This window comes from Sardina pilchardus, chromosome 22 (assembly GCF_963854185.1).
Source record: "Sardina pilchardus chromosome 22, fSarPil1.1, whole genome shotgun sequence".
NCBI lineage: Eukaryota > Metazoa > Chordata > Actinopteri > Clupeiformes > Clupeidae > Sardina > Sardina pilchardus.
The window spans coordinates 1,147,091-1,159,590 of NC_085015.1; the positions used below are offsets into that span (position 1 = coordinate 1,147,091).

At 44.6% G+C, this 12,500-nt stretch overlaps 1 protein-coding gene across 2 annotated transcripts in view; it reads right to left on the reverse strand.

The window, feature by feature from the left end:
* The window catches only part of LOC134070209 (lipopolysaccharide-induced tumor necrosis factor-alpha factor homolog), a 40,099-nt gene that overhangs the window by 6,102 nt on the left and 21,497 nt on the right, over positions 1-12,500 (reverse strand). For both annotated transcript variants that reach the window (XM_062526484.1, XM_062526483.1), the window contains exons 2-4: positions 7,445-7,614; positions 6,719-6,784; positions 258-308 (exon numbers count right to left, since the gene is read on the reverse strand). In XM_062526484.1, the coding sequence (XP_062382468.1) occupies positions 258-308; positions 6,719-6,784; positions 7,445-7,559 (232 nt within the window). In that variant the 5' untranslated portion in view covers positions 7,560-7,614. The remainder of the gene's footprint in view (positions 1-257; positions 309-6,718; positions 6,785-7,444; positions 7,615-12,500) is intronic.

The following is a 12,500-nucleotide window of genomic DNA, read 5'->3' on the forward strand; positions in this document are numbered from 1 at the left end:
TGCCAAATTCCACAAACGGGCTCAATCGTCGAGATTTTGGTCTCAAACACTTGTTTTCATGCTAGGCAATACAGAAAACGGGCTTAAAGTGTAAAATACCGAACTATTCCTTTAAGGTGGAGGTGGCTGCTCATCAGTGTGTGTGTGTGTGTGTGTGTGTGTGTGTGTGTGTGTGTGTGTGTGTGTGTGTGAATTTACTTTATTTGTGTGAGTGTGTGTGTTCATCTGTGTGTGTACACCAGTTTGTGTATGCTCACCTGTGGGTTGACCCATAACTGGAGGAGGACCTGCTGGGTACTGGCCAGGGCCTGAGACAAACACACACACACACACACACACACATACACACACACACACACACACATGTTATATCATTGTTAATGCTTTTGACAGGGCATGTGTGAAGCTGATTGTGTCCCTTTCATGAAATCAATGTACATTCACTTCCCTGTGTGTGTGTGTGTGTGTGCACATGTGTGTGTGTGTGTGTGTGTGTGTGTGTGGGTGTGTGTGTGTGCATGCACATGTGTGTGTGTGTGTGTGTGTGTGTGTCTGTGTTTGTGTTTGTATGTGTGTGTGTGTGTGTGTGTATCTGTGTGTGTGTGTGTGTGTGTGTGTGTGTGTATCTGTGTGTGTGTGTGTGTGTGTGTGTGTGTGTGTGCATTTTCCTTTTTTGTTGAGGATGTTTACCTCCACAGCTGTGTGTGCGCATGTGTAGCATCTGTGTGTTAAGCCCTGTGTGTGTGTGTGTGTGTGTGTTAAGCCCTGTGAATGTGTGTGTGTGTGCATGTGTCATAAAAAACCACATCCTGACAAGGGTCTCATATGTTGCTTCCCTCTCAAACGTTGAAACGCAAGGGTTGAAACGAAATTCCACTGTTGCAGGTCCTTAAATGGGTATTGAACCCACATGTTTTCAGGCTACTGCATGCTAGCCCTGGGTATTGAACCCACATGTTTTCAGGCTACTGCATGCTAGCCCTGGGTATTGAACCCCCATGTTTTCAGGCTACTGCATGCTAGCCCTGGGTATTGAACCCACATGTTTCCAGGCTACTGCATGCTAGCCCTGGGTATTGAACCCACATGTTTCCAGGCTATTGCATGCTAGCCCAGGTCTGGGTATTGAACCCACATGTTTTCAGGCTACTGCATGCTAGCCCAGGTCTGGGTATTGAACCCACATGTTTCCAGGCTACTGCATGCTAGCCTGGGTATTGAACCCACATGTTTTCAGGCTACTGCATGCTAGCCCAGGTCTGGGTATTGAACCCCCATGTTTCCAGGCTACTGCATGCTAGCCCTGGGTATTGAACCCACATGTTTCCAGGCTACTGCATGCTAGCCCTGGGTATTGAACCCACATGTTTCCAGGCTACTGCATGCTAGCCCTGGGTATTGAACCCACATGTTTTTGGGCTACTGCATGCTAGCCCAGGTCTGGGTATTGAACCCACATGTTTCCAGGCTATTGCATGCTAGCCCAGGTCTGGGTATTGAACCCACATGTTTCCAGGCTACTGCATGCTAGCCCTGGGTATTGAACCCACATGTTTCCAGGCTACTGCATGCTAGCCCTGGGTATTGAACCCACATGTTTTTGGGCTACTGCATGCTACCCCAGGTCTGGGTATTGAACCCACATGTTTCCAGGCTATTGCATGCTACAGTGGGTACGGGTTGAGAATGCACCTTCTCCCGCGGGACTCCCGAAGAGATCCCGCAGGCCGTCAAGCCGATTTTTTTCGAGCCTAAGGCAATGTACCCAAACAACCACCAGGTGGCAGAAAGTTTCATCCCGCATTTCAAAATGATGAAGATCGCATATCCGTCAATAGTCGACTCCTTAATCTCATTTAATCATTACAATGAAGGTGATGACTGGCGAAATTATTCAAACAACGTTTCAATGAACCATTGTTGAAATGAATGAAAATGGTTATAGAAAATCGCCTACAGCCTAACGCCGACACAGCTGATTCTTTGATTGATTCTAAGCTGTTTTGATGTAGGGGATGGGTAAACTGGCGCGCTACAAACATGCTACCAATCAAATGTAATATTAGTAGGACTAGCCTACTTAGACACTTTAGTCATAGGCAACGTTGCCATGTTAATTTGGGCTAGAAGTGCTTGCTTGTGGTGGCGCTCCTGTCCGCTGCTTCTCCCGAATTGTGTGGCAAATTTGTCAGCAATCAGCTTAAATGTCAAATCATATTTATTTCTCTTTGTCGCCATGGTATTGGGGGAAACGCGGAGAAACGAGATGGTCAGTCCTCGTATTTTTTCTTCGCGTTTCGTTATAAGAAATATATAAGTAATAGTTAGTCTTCTTCCGTATTGAACAGATAGGCTACGGGACGCTCTTTGTTCCGTATTTTAAGGAACTACTCAATGCACACACACTACAATGAAAAACACACAAAGAAATCACTAAACATATAGCCTACAACCTAATGACACTTTAATGCAGCGTTTCTCAAACTATGGGCCGCGAAACGTGGAGACTGCTGCTGGTCCGCGAGACATGGGGTGAAATTAGGTCCGGTGATCTGATAATTTGCTGCGCAATTGACCAAGCAACCGCGGACCGACAGAAAAAGAAAGCAAACGTTGCGGCGGAAATGCTTCCTAATTTGATGTGTTTAAACATACAGACATACAATTAGGTGTGTCTGTTATTATGATCATTTTCGAGCATAACTGCTTGTCCATAGCTCAGTGACAGGTGTTAATAGCCTTGCCATAAGCACTGCTGCAGGTGCTTCTTTTATTATGCGGTTAGAGCATATAAGCGCTTACTCATATAGACTATAACTCAGGGACAGGTGCAAAACCACCAACTGGGATGGATCGAAGGGCAAGCAAGCATAGAAAGTTTCCTACGATGGGGAGAAGTGGCCGCAAGGACTGCATCGATAAGATCAACGAATACAGTAATGTTTTACAACCCAGCTGGTATCCGCTGTTCATTCCGACATATCCCCACTCGGCGGTAGACCTAGGCCTATTTAACTTTTTTTTTTCAAACAACGTGCCATTCCGACATGAGGTCATTAATAGGCTATTAATGTCATAAGTATTAGGCTATCATTAGGCTTACTATGCATGGCTGTAGGCAGCTATGAGGCCACTGAGATCTGGACCTCATCGGTTTTGTGAAAGCCGATTGGAAATACTTAAGTTTAGAGCGAACGTTTCAACTATGTTTGCCATGGTAGACAAAAACACTCAAATAAAACAATAGCCTAAAAAATAACTGCATGCGTAATGGACACGGCTCTATATCCTAAATAATTTTCGAGGTTCGCCATTTGGTAATATGACCTATCCTTACTGACAATAATTTAGATTGAGCACAACTAAAGTTGCACGAAGGCAAAATACAGTCCTAAAAGCCTATTCTATATAGCCTGGCCAATATTGTAGATGTGCAAAAGCAGCATTTGCGTGCGTGCTTGCCGGTGAGGTGTAGCCTACAAAAATGAGCATAACATCTGATTATTAAAGTATGGCTATAGGCTAGAGAAGAGTTGGTTTAAAATTCAAGTGTAGTAAAAAAGTTTGTGCACATCCCCGGTCAAGGTGCAGAACAAGAGTAGGCTAAATCATAAAAAAAATGGAAAAAGGTTCGCACACTTGAAATCCTTCTTTTTTGATTTGATTTGGTCTTCTTCAGATTAAAATTCAAGTACGTGCGCTATTTAACCCCTCGAGACCGACTGCAGTCTGCTGACACAGCCAGACGACTCTCCCAACCCATTCATTCGTTTTGGCCGATATAATCCATTCATTCGTTTTGTGCGTAGGCCTATATAGATTCCTGCATGCTGCATTACCGTGACCCTTAGCCTACCTTGTGGATGATTTTTTCTCATTGGAATACAGCAGGACAGAATGCCTTTTATCTAACAAACGCAAAAGCTGAGATTGTTGGAAGGACTAGGCTACTCAACAAACTTGTTTTTCGTTTCTGGGAGATCTCGTTATCGTTTTGGATTGTCGGATTTTTATACTTATTGTTTGGACTTATGGACAATGAACTTTGAGGGGTGGTTGTTAGTGCTTTACAAAGCTTTGTGTTAATAAGTGTCGGTCCTCCTATCCTTCAGCTCACTGCGCGATGCAGTTGCGCATAGTGGCCACGAAGTCATTAACTGTTTACGATACAATACATGATATTTGTGTTTTTCGTTTCTTAGATTTAATGCATGTTTGACATGTAAACAGGCCTTCAGTCCGTTAACTTAAGGCCTTCTTTTGCATGGGGTTGCTCGCATCCGCCCGTAACCTAGACTATTATGTGCGTAGTGGCTGCATAGTCTTATAATAAGAGGCAAATTGTTACAGGACAACTTAAACTGACTTCCCCAATGCTTCCCCGCAGCACATTACATTTTAATATAGGCTAATATAGGATGAACAAAGTCTATGCTATATTAAATCCAGTAGCCTAATAATTCTATGTGCCACGTCCGATTTCGCAAGTGATGTAGTAGGCTACGTTTAAACATCGACAAACGTCTGTGAGACTACCCATTTCATGAAGAGCAATTGTCTTGTGCGATCATTCCCCCTCCCCCACACTTGTCTAACCAGTTCACTAGACATTATAGCCTACCTGTATGCGGCATTGGACGATTGCCTCCCTCCCCCTTCTCTCTCGACAGACACTTCCTGACACTAGGGCTCGAGATCATGACATCAAAACTTCGCGGGCACAGCCACATTGGCAGCTTCACTCCTTAGTTTACTATGGATTACTATGGATTTACTCCCGCCTTTTAGTGTGTTCCTGTTACTTAGTTTTTGCCTTCTTGGTAGTATGTTGCTGTGTAGTGGGGTGTAACAGTGCAACCCACGATCGCAAGAGGAAAAGAATAAATCGCTACTATTTCTGCTTCTTGTCTTGTGCATCTGAATGAATGGATATTACGTTCAGTGCGCTACCAAATGGCGGCGATATTCCTAGAATGCAAGGCGTGTGCCCGAGCCCTATTATGTAAATGTAAAAATGTGTGTGTGTGTGTGTGTGTGTGTGTGTGTCTGTGTGTGTGTGTGTGTGTGTGTGTGTGTGTGTGTGTGTGTGTGTGTGTGTGTGTGTGTGTGTGTGTGTGTGTGTGTGTGTGTGTGTGTGTGTGTGTGTGTGTGTGTATGTGTGCGCTGAACCACGAATTCACATATTAACTTTTCTTTTCAGCAGACATCGCAATCATAAAAAAATCGCAAAACTTTTTAATAAAATAATGCCTCTTGTCTTAATGGGTTCCGGAGGTTCGTAGAGTAAGTTTTGAACCCCGGTCGCTGACGTATGATTAAGATGCCTCAACCATTTACGCCACAGTTCGAGGGTCAATTTCTTCGCACTTAGCCAAGAAATATAAAGGATTCAGTCAGTCGAGTTCATTTAGCCTATTCGCGGCATGCACTTGAAACGCCGATCAAAAGTTCTGACATGTTAAACTGACGTTAGTCATTAATTCACCATGATAAAATGCTGTTATATTGACGCACAGTAGCCCACGGTAGTCTATGTCTATCTCTGAATCAACATGAACATGCATAACGAGATCCATATATTCTAAGTTGCTAGAAACTTCTTTTGCGGAGCTAGGCCTACTAGTCGATGGTTACAATGAATCAACCTCACTGCCCTATCGCATATCTGACCATCCATTGTTATAATGTTACAAAATGCGCGATCTTCTCCAATCATGTAGCCTACGGTTATAAGTAAAGTGACATGATAGGCATGTAGGCCTATTAAAGATATTTCTGTTAAATACGTTTTATTTTCAGTTGTCAAAAGTGGTGGGGACAAAATCTGTGATAAAGTGCTGGGTAAGCTACCCAGCGTCGCCGGTTAAAATGAACATGCCTCCGTTTTAAAATAGCCTATAGGCCTACACATTTCTAAGTATTCCTAACATAAATGTAGCCTAAATGTCCATCTTGTCCATCTCTTTCGTCTTCGCCTTGACAATAATAGCCTATTCACGGAAATGCGGTCTTGTAACCGTAATGAATTAATGAATTAATCTAAGGTTGCCTATATCGAGTCTTTCAGGTTGAATTGAAGGCTTCTAAAACCATTTTCATTAATTTCAACAATGGTTTATTGAAACGTCGTTTGATTATAATTTCGCCAGTCATCACCTTCATTTTAATGATTAAATGAGACGGATTAAATGAGACGGATATGCGGAGCATTTCTCTCCCTCTCCATTGACCAAAACGTTGCTCTGGCATCTCTGCTGGACTGACTGAGTTATAGGCTACGTCGAGTGAGAGAGCCAGCTGTGAGGTACGCTGTAAAACATTCGAAAACTCTGATACTGCAATCTGACATGCCGAGCGTGATGTCTCTTTTCTCCGCTTGTCACCAGCGCGGTGTCTTCGGGTTTTTCCGTGTTTTCCGGTATGAGCCGAACCTTCCTTTTATTAAGGCGGTCTTATGTTGCCCCCTTGCGGTTGCAGTTTTAATCAAAGTCCCGATGCTTCGGGAGTCCCGATGTGCGGGAAAGAAAGGAGCATTCTCAACCCGTACCATCTGTAGCCCAGGTCTGGGTATTGAACCCACATGTTTCCAGGCTACTGCATGCTAGCCCTGGGTATTGAACCCCCATGTTTTCAGGCTACTGAATGCTAGCCCTGGGTATTGAACACGTGTGTGTGTGTGTGTGTGTGTGTGTGTGTGTGTGTGTGTGTGTGTTCTTACCGGGGGGGTATGGGCCCGGCTGGTAGCCTGGCTGCTGGCCTGGCTGAAACCCGTGCTGGGGGGAAGCTGCAGTACCGCAAGAGTCCACCGAGGGGCCACACACCATGTTAGATCATTGAGATGAACACACACACACACACACACACACACACACACACACACACACACAGACAAACACACAAACATGTTAGATCATTGTTAATGCTTTTTACAGGACATGTGTGAAGCTGACTGTCCCTTTCAGGAAATCAATTCACATTCACTTCTTCTGTCAACTACTGACCCAATACATCTGTATTAATTCCGGCACAGTGGCTGAGAACTTGTGTGTGTGTGTGTGTGTGTGTGTGTGTGTGTGTGTGTGTGTGTGTGTGTGTGTGTGTGTATTTGCTTTTTTGTTGAGGATGTGTACTTCCACACACCACATTAAAAAGCCATGTGTGGCCTGTAGGGGGCGCCCCAGGGGTGGTAGCAGTAAAAATGGGGACTCCAATACACAGTGAGCTCCACGCATTACAACTAGGACCTTTGTGTGTGTGTGTGTGTGTGTGTGGTCTACCCGGGGGGTACATGCCTTTGTGTGTGTGTGTGTGTGTGTGTGGTCTACCCGGGGGGTACATGCCTTTGTGTGTGTGTGTGTGTGTGTGTGTGTGTGTGTGTGTGTGTGTGTGTGTGTGTGTGTGTGTGTGTGTGTGTGTGTGCGTGTGTGTGTGTGTCCGTCCTTACCCGGGGGGTATGGTCCTGGCTGGTAACCTGGCTGGAACCCGGGCTGGGGGCCAACTGCAGTACCTCCATAGTCCATCGGGGGGCCAGGGTACGGCGGGGCGGAGTCCTTCTCCATACTGACACTACAAGACAAAGAAACTCACTCCCCCACTCACACCTTCAAACATACACTAATACACACACACACACACACACACACACACACACACACACACACGCCAGTGTTCTTAGTCAACAGTTTCTATTTGGAGAGAGAGACAGAGAGACATTTTCATTTTCTGAAACATGACTAACACTAAGTGTGTAAAAAATTGAATCTAAATTTGAGAGAGGAGCGGAAAGAAAGAGAGGAACAGAGAGAGAGAGAACAGAGGGTTGAGCAAGAGAGGAAATGATAGAGGGGGCGGGGAAAGAGAGGAATAGAGAGAGGGGGCGAAAGAGAGGAAGAGAGAGAGGGGGGCGAGATAAAAACAAAGAGAGGAAGGCAGAGAGAGAGAGAGAGAGGGAACAAATCTGCCTTTGTGCTAACAGACATGCGCACCCACATTACATTACATATGGGGGACACTATTTAACCAAAGCCACCAAACTCAGCCCTACACATCCATCATCCTACTGGTATACTGTTTATTCTGCACATCCATCATCCTACTGTTATTTCTACTGTTTATTCTGCACTTATATGCTTATACACACTCATATGCTTTATCTCCACTGATACTGCTGTCAATAAAGCACCTTGGAATTTGCACATCGAGAGAGAGAGAGAGAGAGAGAGAGAGAGAGAGAGCGAGAGAGCGAGAGGGCGAGATTGACGTAAAGGGAAAGTACAAAAGGAGGGAAAGGAATGACTAATCCTCAGTCAAGTGGACAAACTAAGTTAACCATCACACAGACTAGCCACTAGAGCGCATTATTAATTACTGTGTGTGTGTGGGGGGGGGGGGGGGGGGGGCGTGTTTCAGGAGGTATTCAGGTGCATGTGTTCACTGAGAGTGTGTGTGTATGTGTGTGTGTGTGTGTGTGAGAGAGAGAGAGAGAGAGAGAGAGAGAGAGAGAGAGAGAGAGAGAGAGTGTGTGTGTGTGTGTGTGTTTAAACAAGTTTCATAAGATTCCACAGTCACCTGGGTTACTGAGAGATGGCTTGAGTGGCTCAACACAGCTACAGAAACATCCTAAAGGAACATCCGACCGCCTATAGGAACATCTGACCCGCCTATAGCCCGCCTATAGCCCGCCTATAGGAACATCTGACCCGCCTATAGGAACATCCGACCTGCCTATAGGAACATCCGACCGCCTATAGCCCGCCTATAGCCCGCCTATAGGAACATCTGACCGCCTATAGCCCGCCTATAGGAACATCTGACCGCCTATAGGAACATCCGACCGCCTATAGGAACATCCGACCGCCTATAGCCCGCCTATAGGAACATCCGACCGCCTATAGGAACAACTGACCGCCTATAGCCACCTATAGGAACATCTGACCCGCCTATAGGAACATCCGACCGCCTATAGGAACATCTGACCGCCTATAGGAACATCTGACCGCCTATAGCCGCCTATAGGAACATATGACCGCCTATAGGAACATCTGACCGCCTATAGCCGCCTATAGGAACATCTGACCGCCTATAGGAACATCCGACCCACCTATAGGAACATCTGACCGCCTATAGCCCGCCTATAGGAACATCTGACCGCCTATAGGAACATCTGACCCGCCTATAGGAACATCTGACCGCCTATAGGAACATCTGACCGCCTATAGCCCGCCTATAGGAACATCTGACTGCTTATAGGAACATCTGACCCGCCTATAGCCCACCTATAGGAACATCTGACCTGCCTATAGGAACATCTGACCGCCTATAGGAACATCTGACCCGCCTATAGCCGCCTATAGGAACATCTGACCCGCCTATAGGAACATCTGACCGCCTATAGGAACATCCGACCCGCCTATAGGAACATCTGACCGCCTATAGCCCACCTATAGGAACATCTGACCCGCCTATAGCCCGCCTATAGCCCACCTATAGGAACATCTGACCGCCTATAGGAACATCTGACCCGCCTATAGCCCGCCTATAGCCCGCCTATAGGAACATCTGACCGCCTATAGGAACATCTGACCGCCTATATGAACATCTGACCGCCTATAGGAACATATGACCGCCTATAGCCCGCCTATAGGAACATCTGACCGCCTATAGGAACATCTGACCGCCTATAGGAACATCTGACCGCCTATAGCCCGCCTATAGGAACATCTGACCGCCTATAGGAACATCTGACCGCCTATAGCCCGCCTATAGGAACATCTGACCGCCTATAGGAACATCTGACCCGCCTATAGACCGGTTTCAGCCCCCTAACAACCGTCGTCAAGAATGAACTCAGAGGACAAGCGAACTCAGAGCCGCACGGACACGCACGGACAGCACAAAGCAAGCGTGCTGAACTTAGTTGATGAAACTTATCATCGACCGATCATACGGGTCTAGTGACCACTTTTTATCAGGTAGGCTAAAGTAAACACTATTCTAGGCTATAACTAATGGCTAATAGTGTTCTCATTTTAATCTAAACCAGTCCGATCCTATGCTCTACTGGGACGGGGAGCACTGTGCACACCGGACCCCACCCCCCTTCTAATTTTTTTTTTTTCTTCAAAAAACAGACTTGCATGCACGACCATCATAGCACCCACACTCATAAAGCGGTCAACCAAACAGCTGAGTGTGTAGGCCAGCAGACACGACCAATTCAAAATAATGTGACACGACATAAACAAGCAATCATGCCACAGCGGGCTATTGTAAAGTCCTCCTTATCTTACCTTAAACCTGAAGCGTCTGTGTTAGCACTTGTGGTGGATGCGCTAGCATAATTGCTATCAGCCTCAGTATCTGCCCGAACATTAATCCAGAAATCGTAGGCTTATTTGCGATTTTTTGTATTATCTACCTTACGTTTCGTTTGTGTTCTTTGTTTGTGTGTGGCCACCAGATTTGTATTTGGTATTGTATTATTTGATGAGGATTCATTAATAGACCACTGAGGCCAATTTCTCATGACCAACACTTTTCTAGATGTCATCACGAACTCATGTTTACACTCTAATATACAAGACTCAGGTCCGAACTAATGAGGACGCCACCAACAGGCAAGGAGTGTTTATTACAACTAACTACAATTTAGGCCCACATCTCTTCTTACAGTAAGATAGAGTTCTATCCTATCACTTAGGTTAGGTCCTATGTTCACTGACTTTGCAAAACGTATAATTTCTTGTAGCCTACTAAATAAAACATTCTTACTTCCTTGTTTTAACCTTACAGATACAGTACATGTGACTTTGCAATATTTCTTTTTTTTCTATCACCTCAAATTCTCAACTTGAACAATGCTTTACAGTCACAGAAGTTACATAAACTTTTTTTTTTTCCACAATAAACTCAAGTTCATAACGTGCACTTACAGCAGAATCAGCACAAATTGGGACGTATAACATTTGAATACCTCAAAGGGCACCTGATTGATGTTTGTATGATGAGTTTGGGCCCTGGCTAGTGGATGTGTGGCTCGTTCCAAGAAAATTTTAAAGCAGTCAATGATCACACCACACAGTTTGGAGAGTGTTTTCGAAAGTCCATTGGCATTGTTTTCATGAAATCATCTCTCTCTGCCCACATGATCAAGGGTTTGAGGCAAGCACATGACATGTAAAACATGATTAAAAGTTCTTGATACAGTTGCTTTACTGATCCCTCTCAAATCTATAGGCCAAGTCTTTTCCATAAAGATGAAGTTTAATTTGCATGATAGTGAGAATACGTTTTTGGAATGCATGCAAAGCTGATGAAGACGGAACTCTTGTTTCAAGGTGCCCTTTGAGGTATTCATACAGGGAAAACGGTAACTGCCAGTTGGGAAGGCCAGTGAAGTGAAGGGTTTTCTCATAATTTCCAATAAATCCAGCTATGTTCAGTTTCTACTCAGTTCCTCATGCAGCCCATTCACTTCGTTTTGTATCTGTTCACAATGTTTCATTGTCATTTCAGTCTGACAAGAAACCCCTGTAACAGCAACATCTCCCGTACAGACATTCACACGAGTGTGCATCTCCAATAGCAAAGCACTTTCACTGCTGACCCGTTTGTCGACTCTTTGCTGCAGTCTACGGTGTCTTTCTATGCTATCTTTCTGTACACCACAAATGTTATACGTCCCAATTTGTGCTGATTCTACTGTAAGTGCACGTTATGAACTTGAGTTTATTGTGGAAAAAAACGTTGCAACTTCTGTGACAGTAAAGCATTGTTTAAGTTGTGAATTTGAGGTGATAGAAAAAAAAGAAATATTGCAAAGTCACATGTATTTGTAAGGTTAAAACAAGGAAGTAAGAATGTTTTATTTAGTAGGCTACAAGAAATTATACGTTTTGCAAAGTCAGTGAACATAGGACCTAACCTAAGTGATAGGATAGAACTCTATCTTACTGTAAGAAGAGATGTGGGCCTAAATTGTAGTTAGTTGTAATAAACACTCCTTGCCTGTTGGTGGCGTCCTCATTAGTTCGGACCTGAGTCTTGTATATTAGAGTGTAAACATGAGTTCGTGATGACATCTAGAAAAGTGTTGGTCATGAGAAATTGGCCTCAGTGGTCTATTAATGAATCCTCATCAAATAATACAATACCAAATACAAATCTGGTGGCCACACACAAACAAAGAACACAAACGAAACGTAAGGTAGATAATACAAAAAATCGCAAATAAGCCTAAAATTTCTGGATTAATGTTCGGGCAGATACTGAGGCTGATAGCAATTATGCTAGCGCATCCACCACAAGTGCTAACACAGACGCTTCAGGTTTAAGGTAAGATAAGGAGGACTTTACAATAGCCCGCTGTGGCATGATTGCTTGTTTATGTCGTCTCACATTATTTTGAATTGGTCGTTTCTGCTGGCCTACACACTCAGCTGTTTGGTTGACCGCTTTATGAGTGTGGGTGCTATGATGGTCGTGCATGCAAGTTTGGTTTT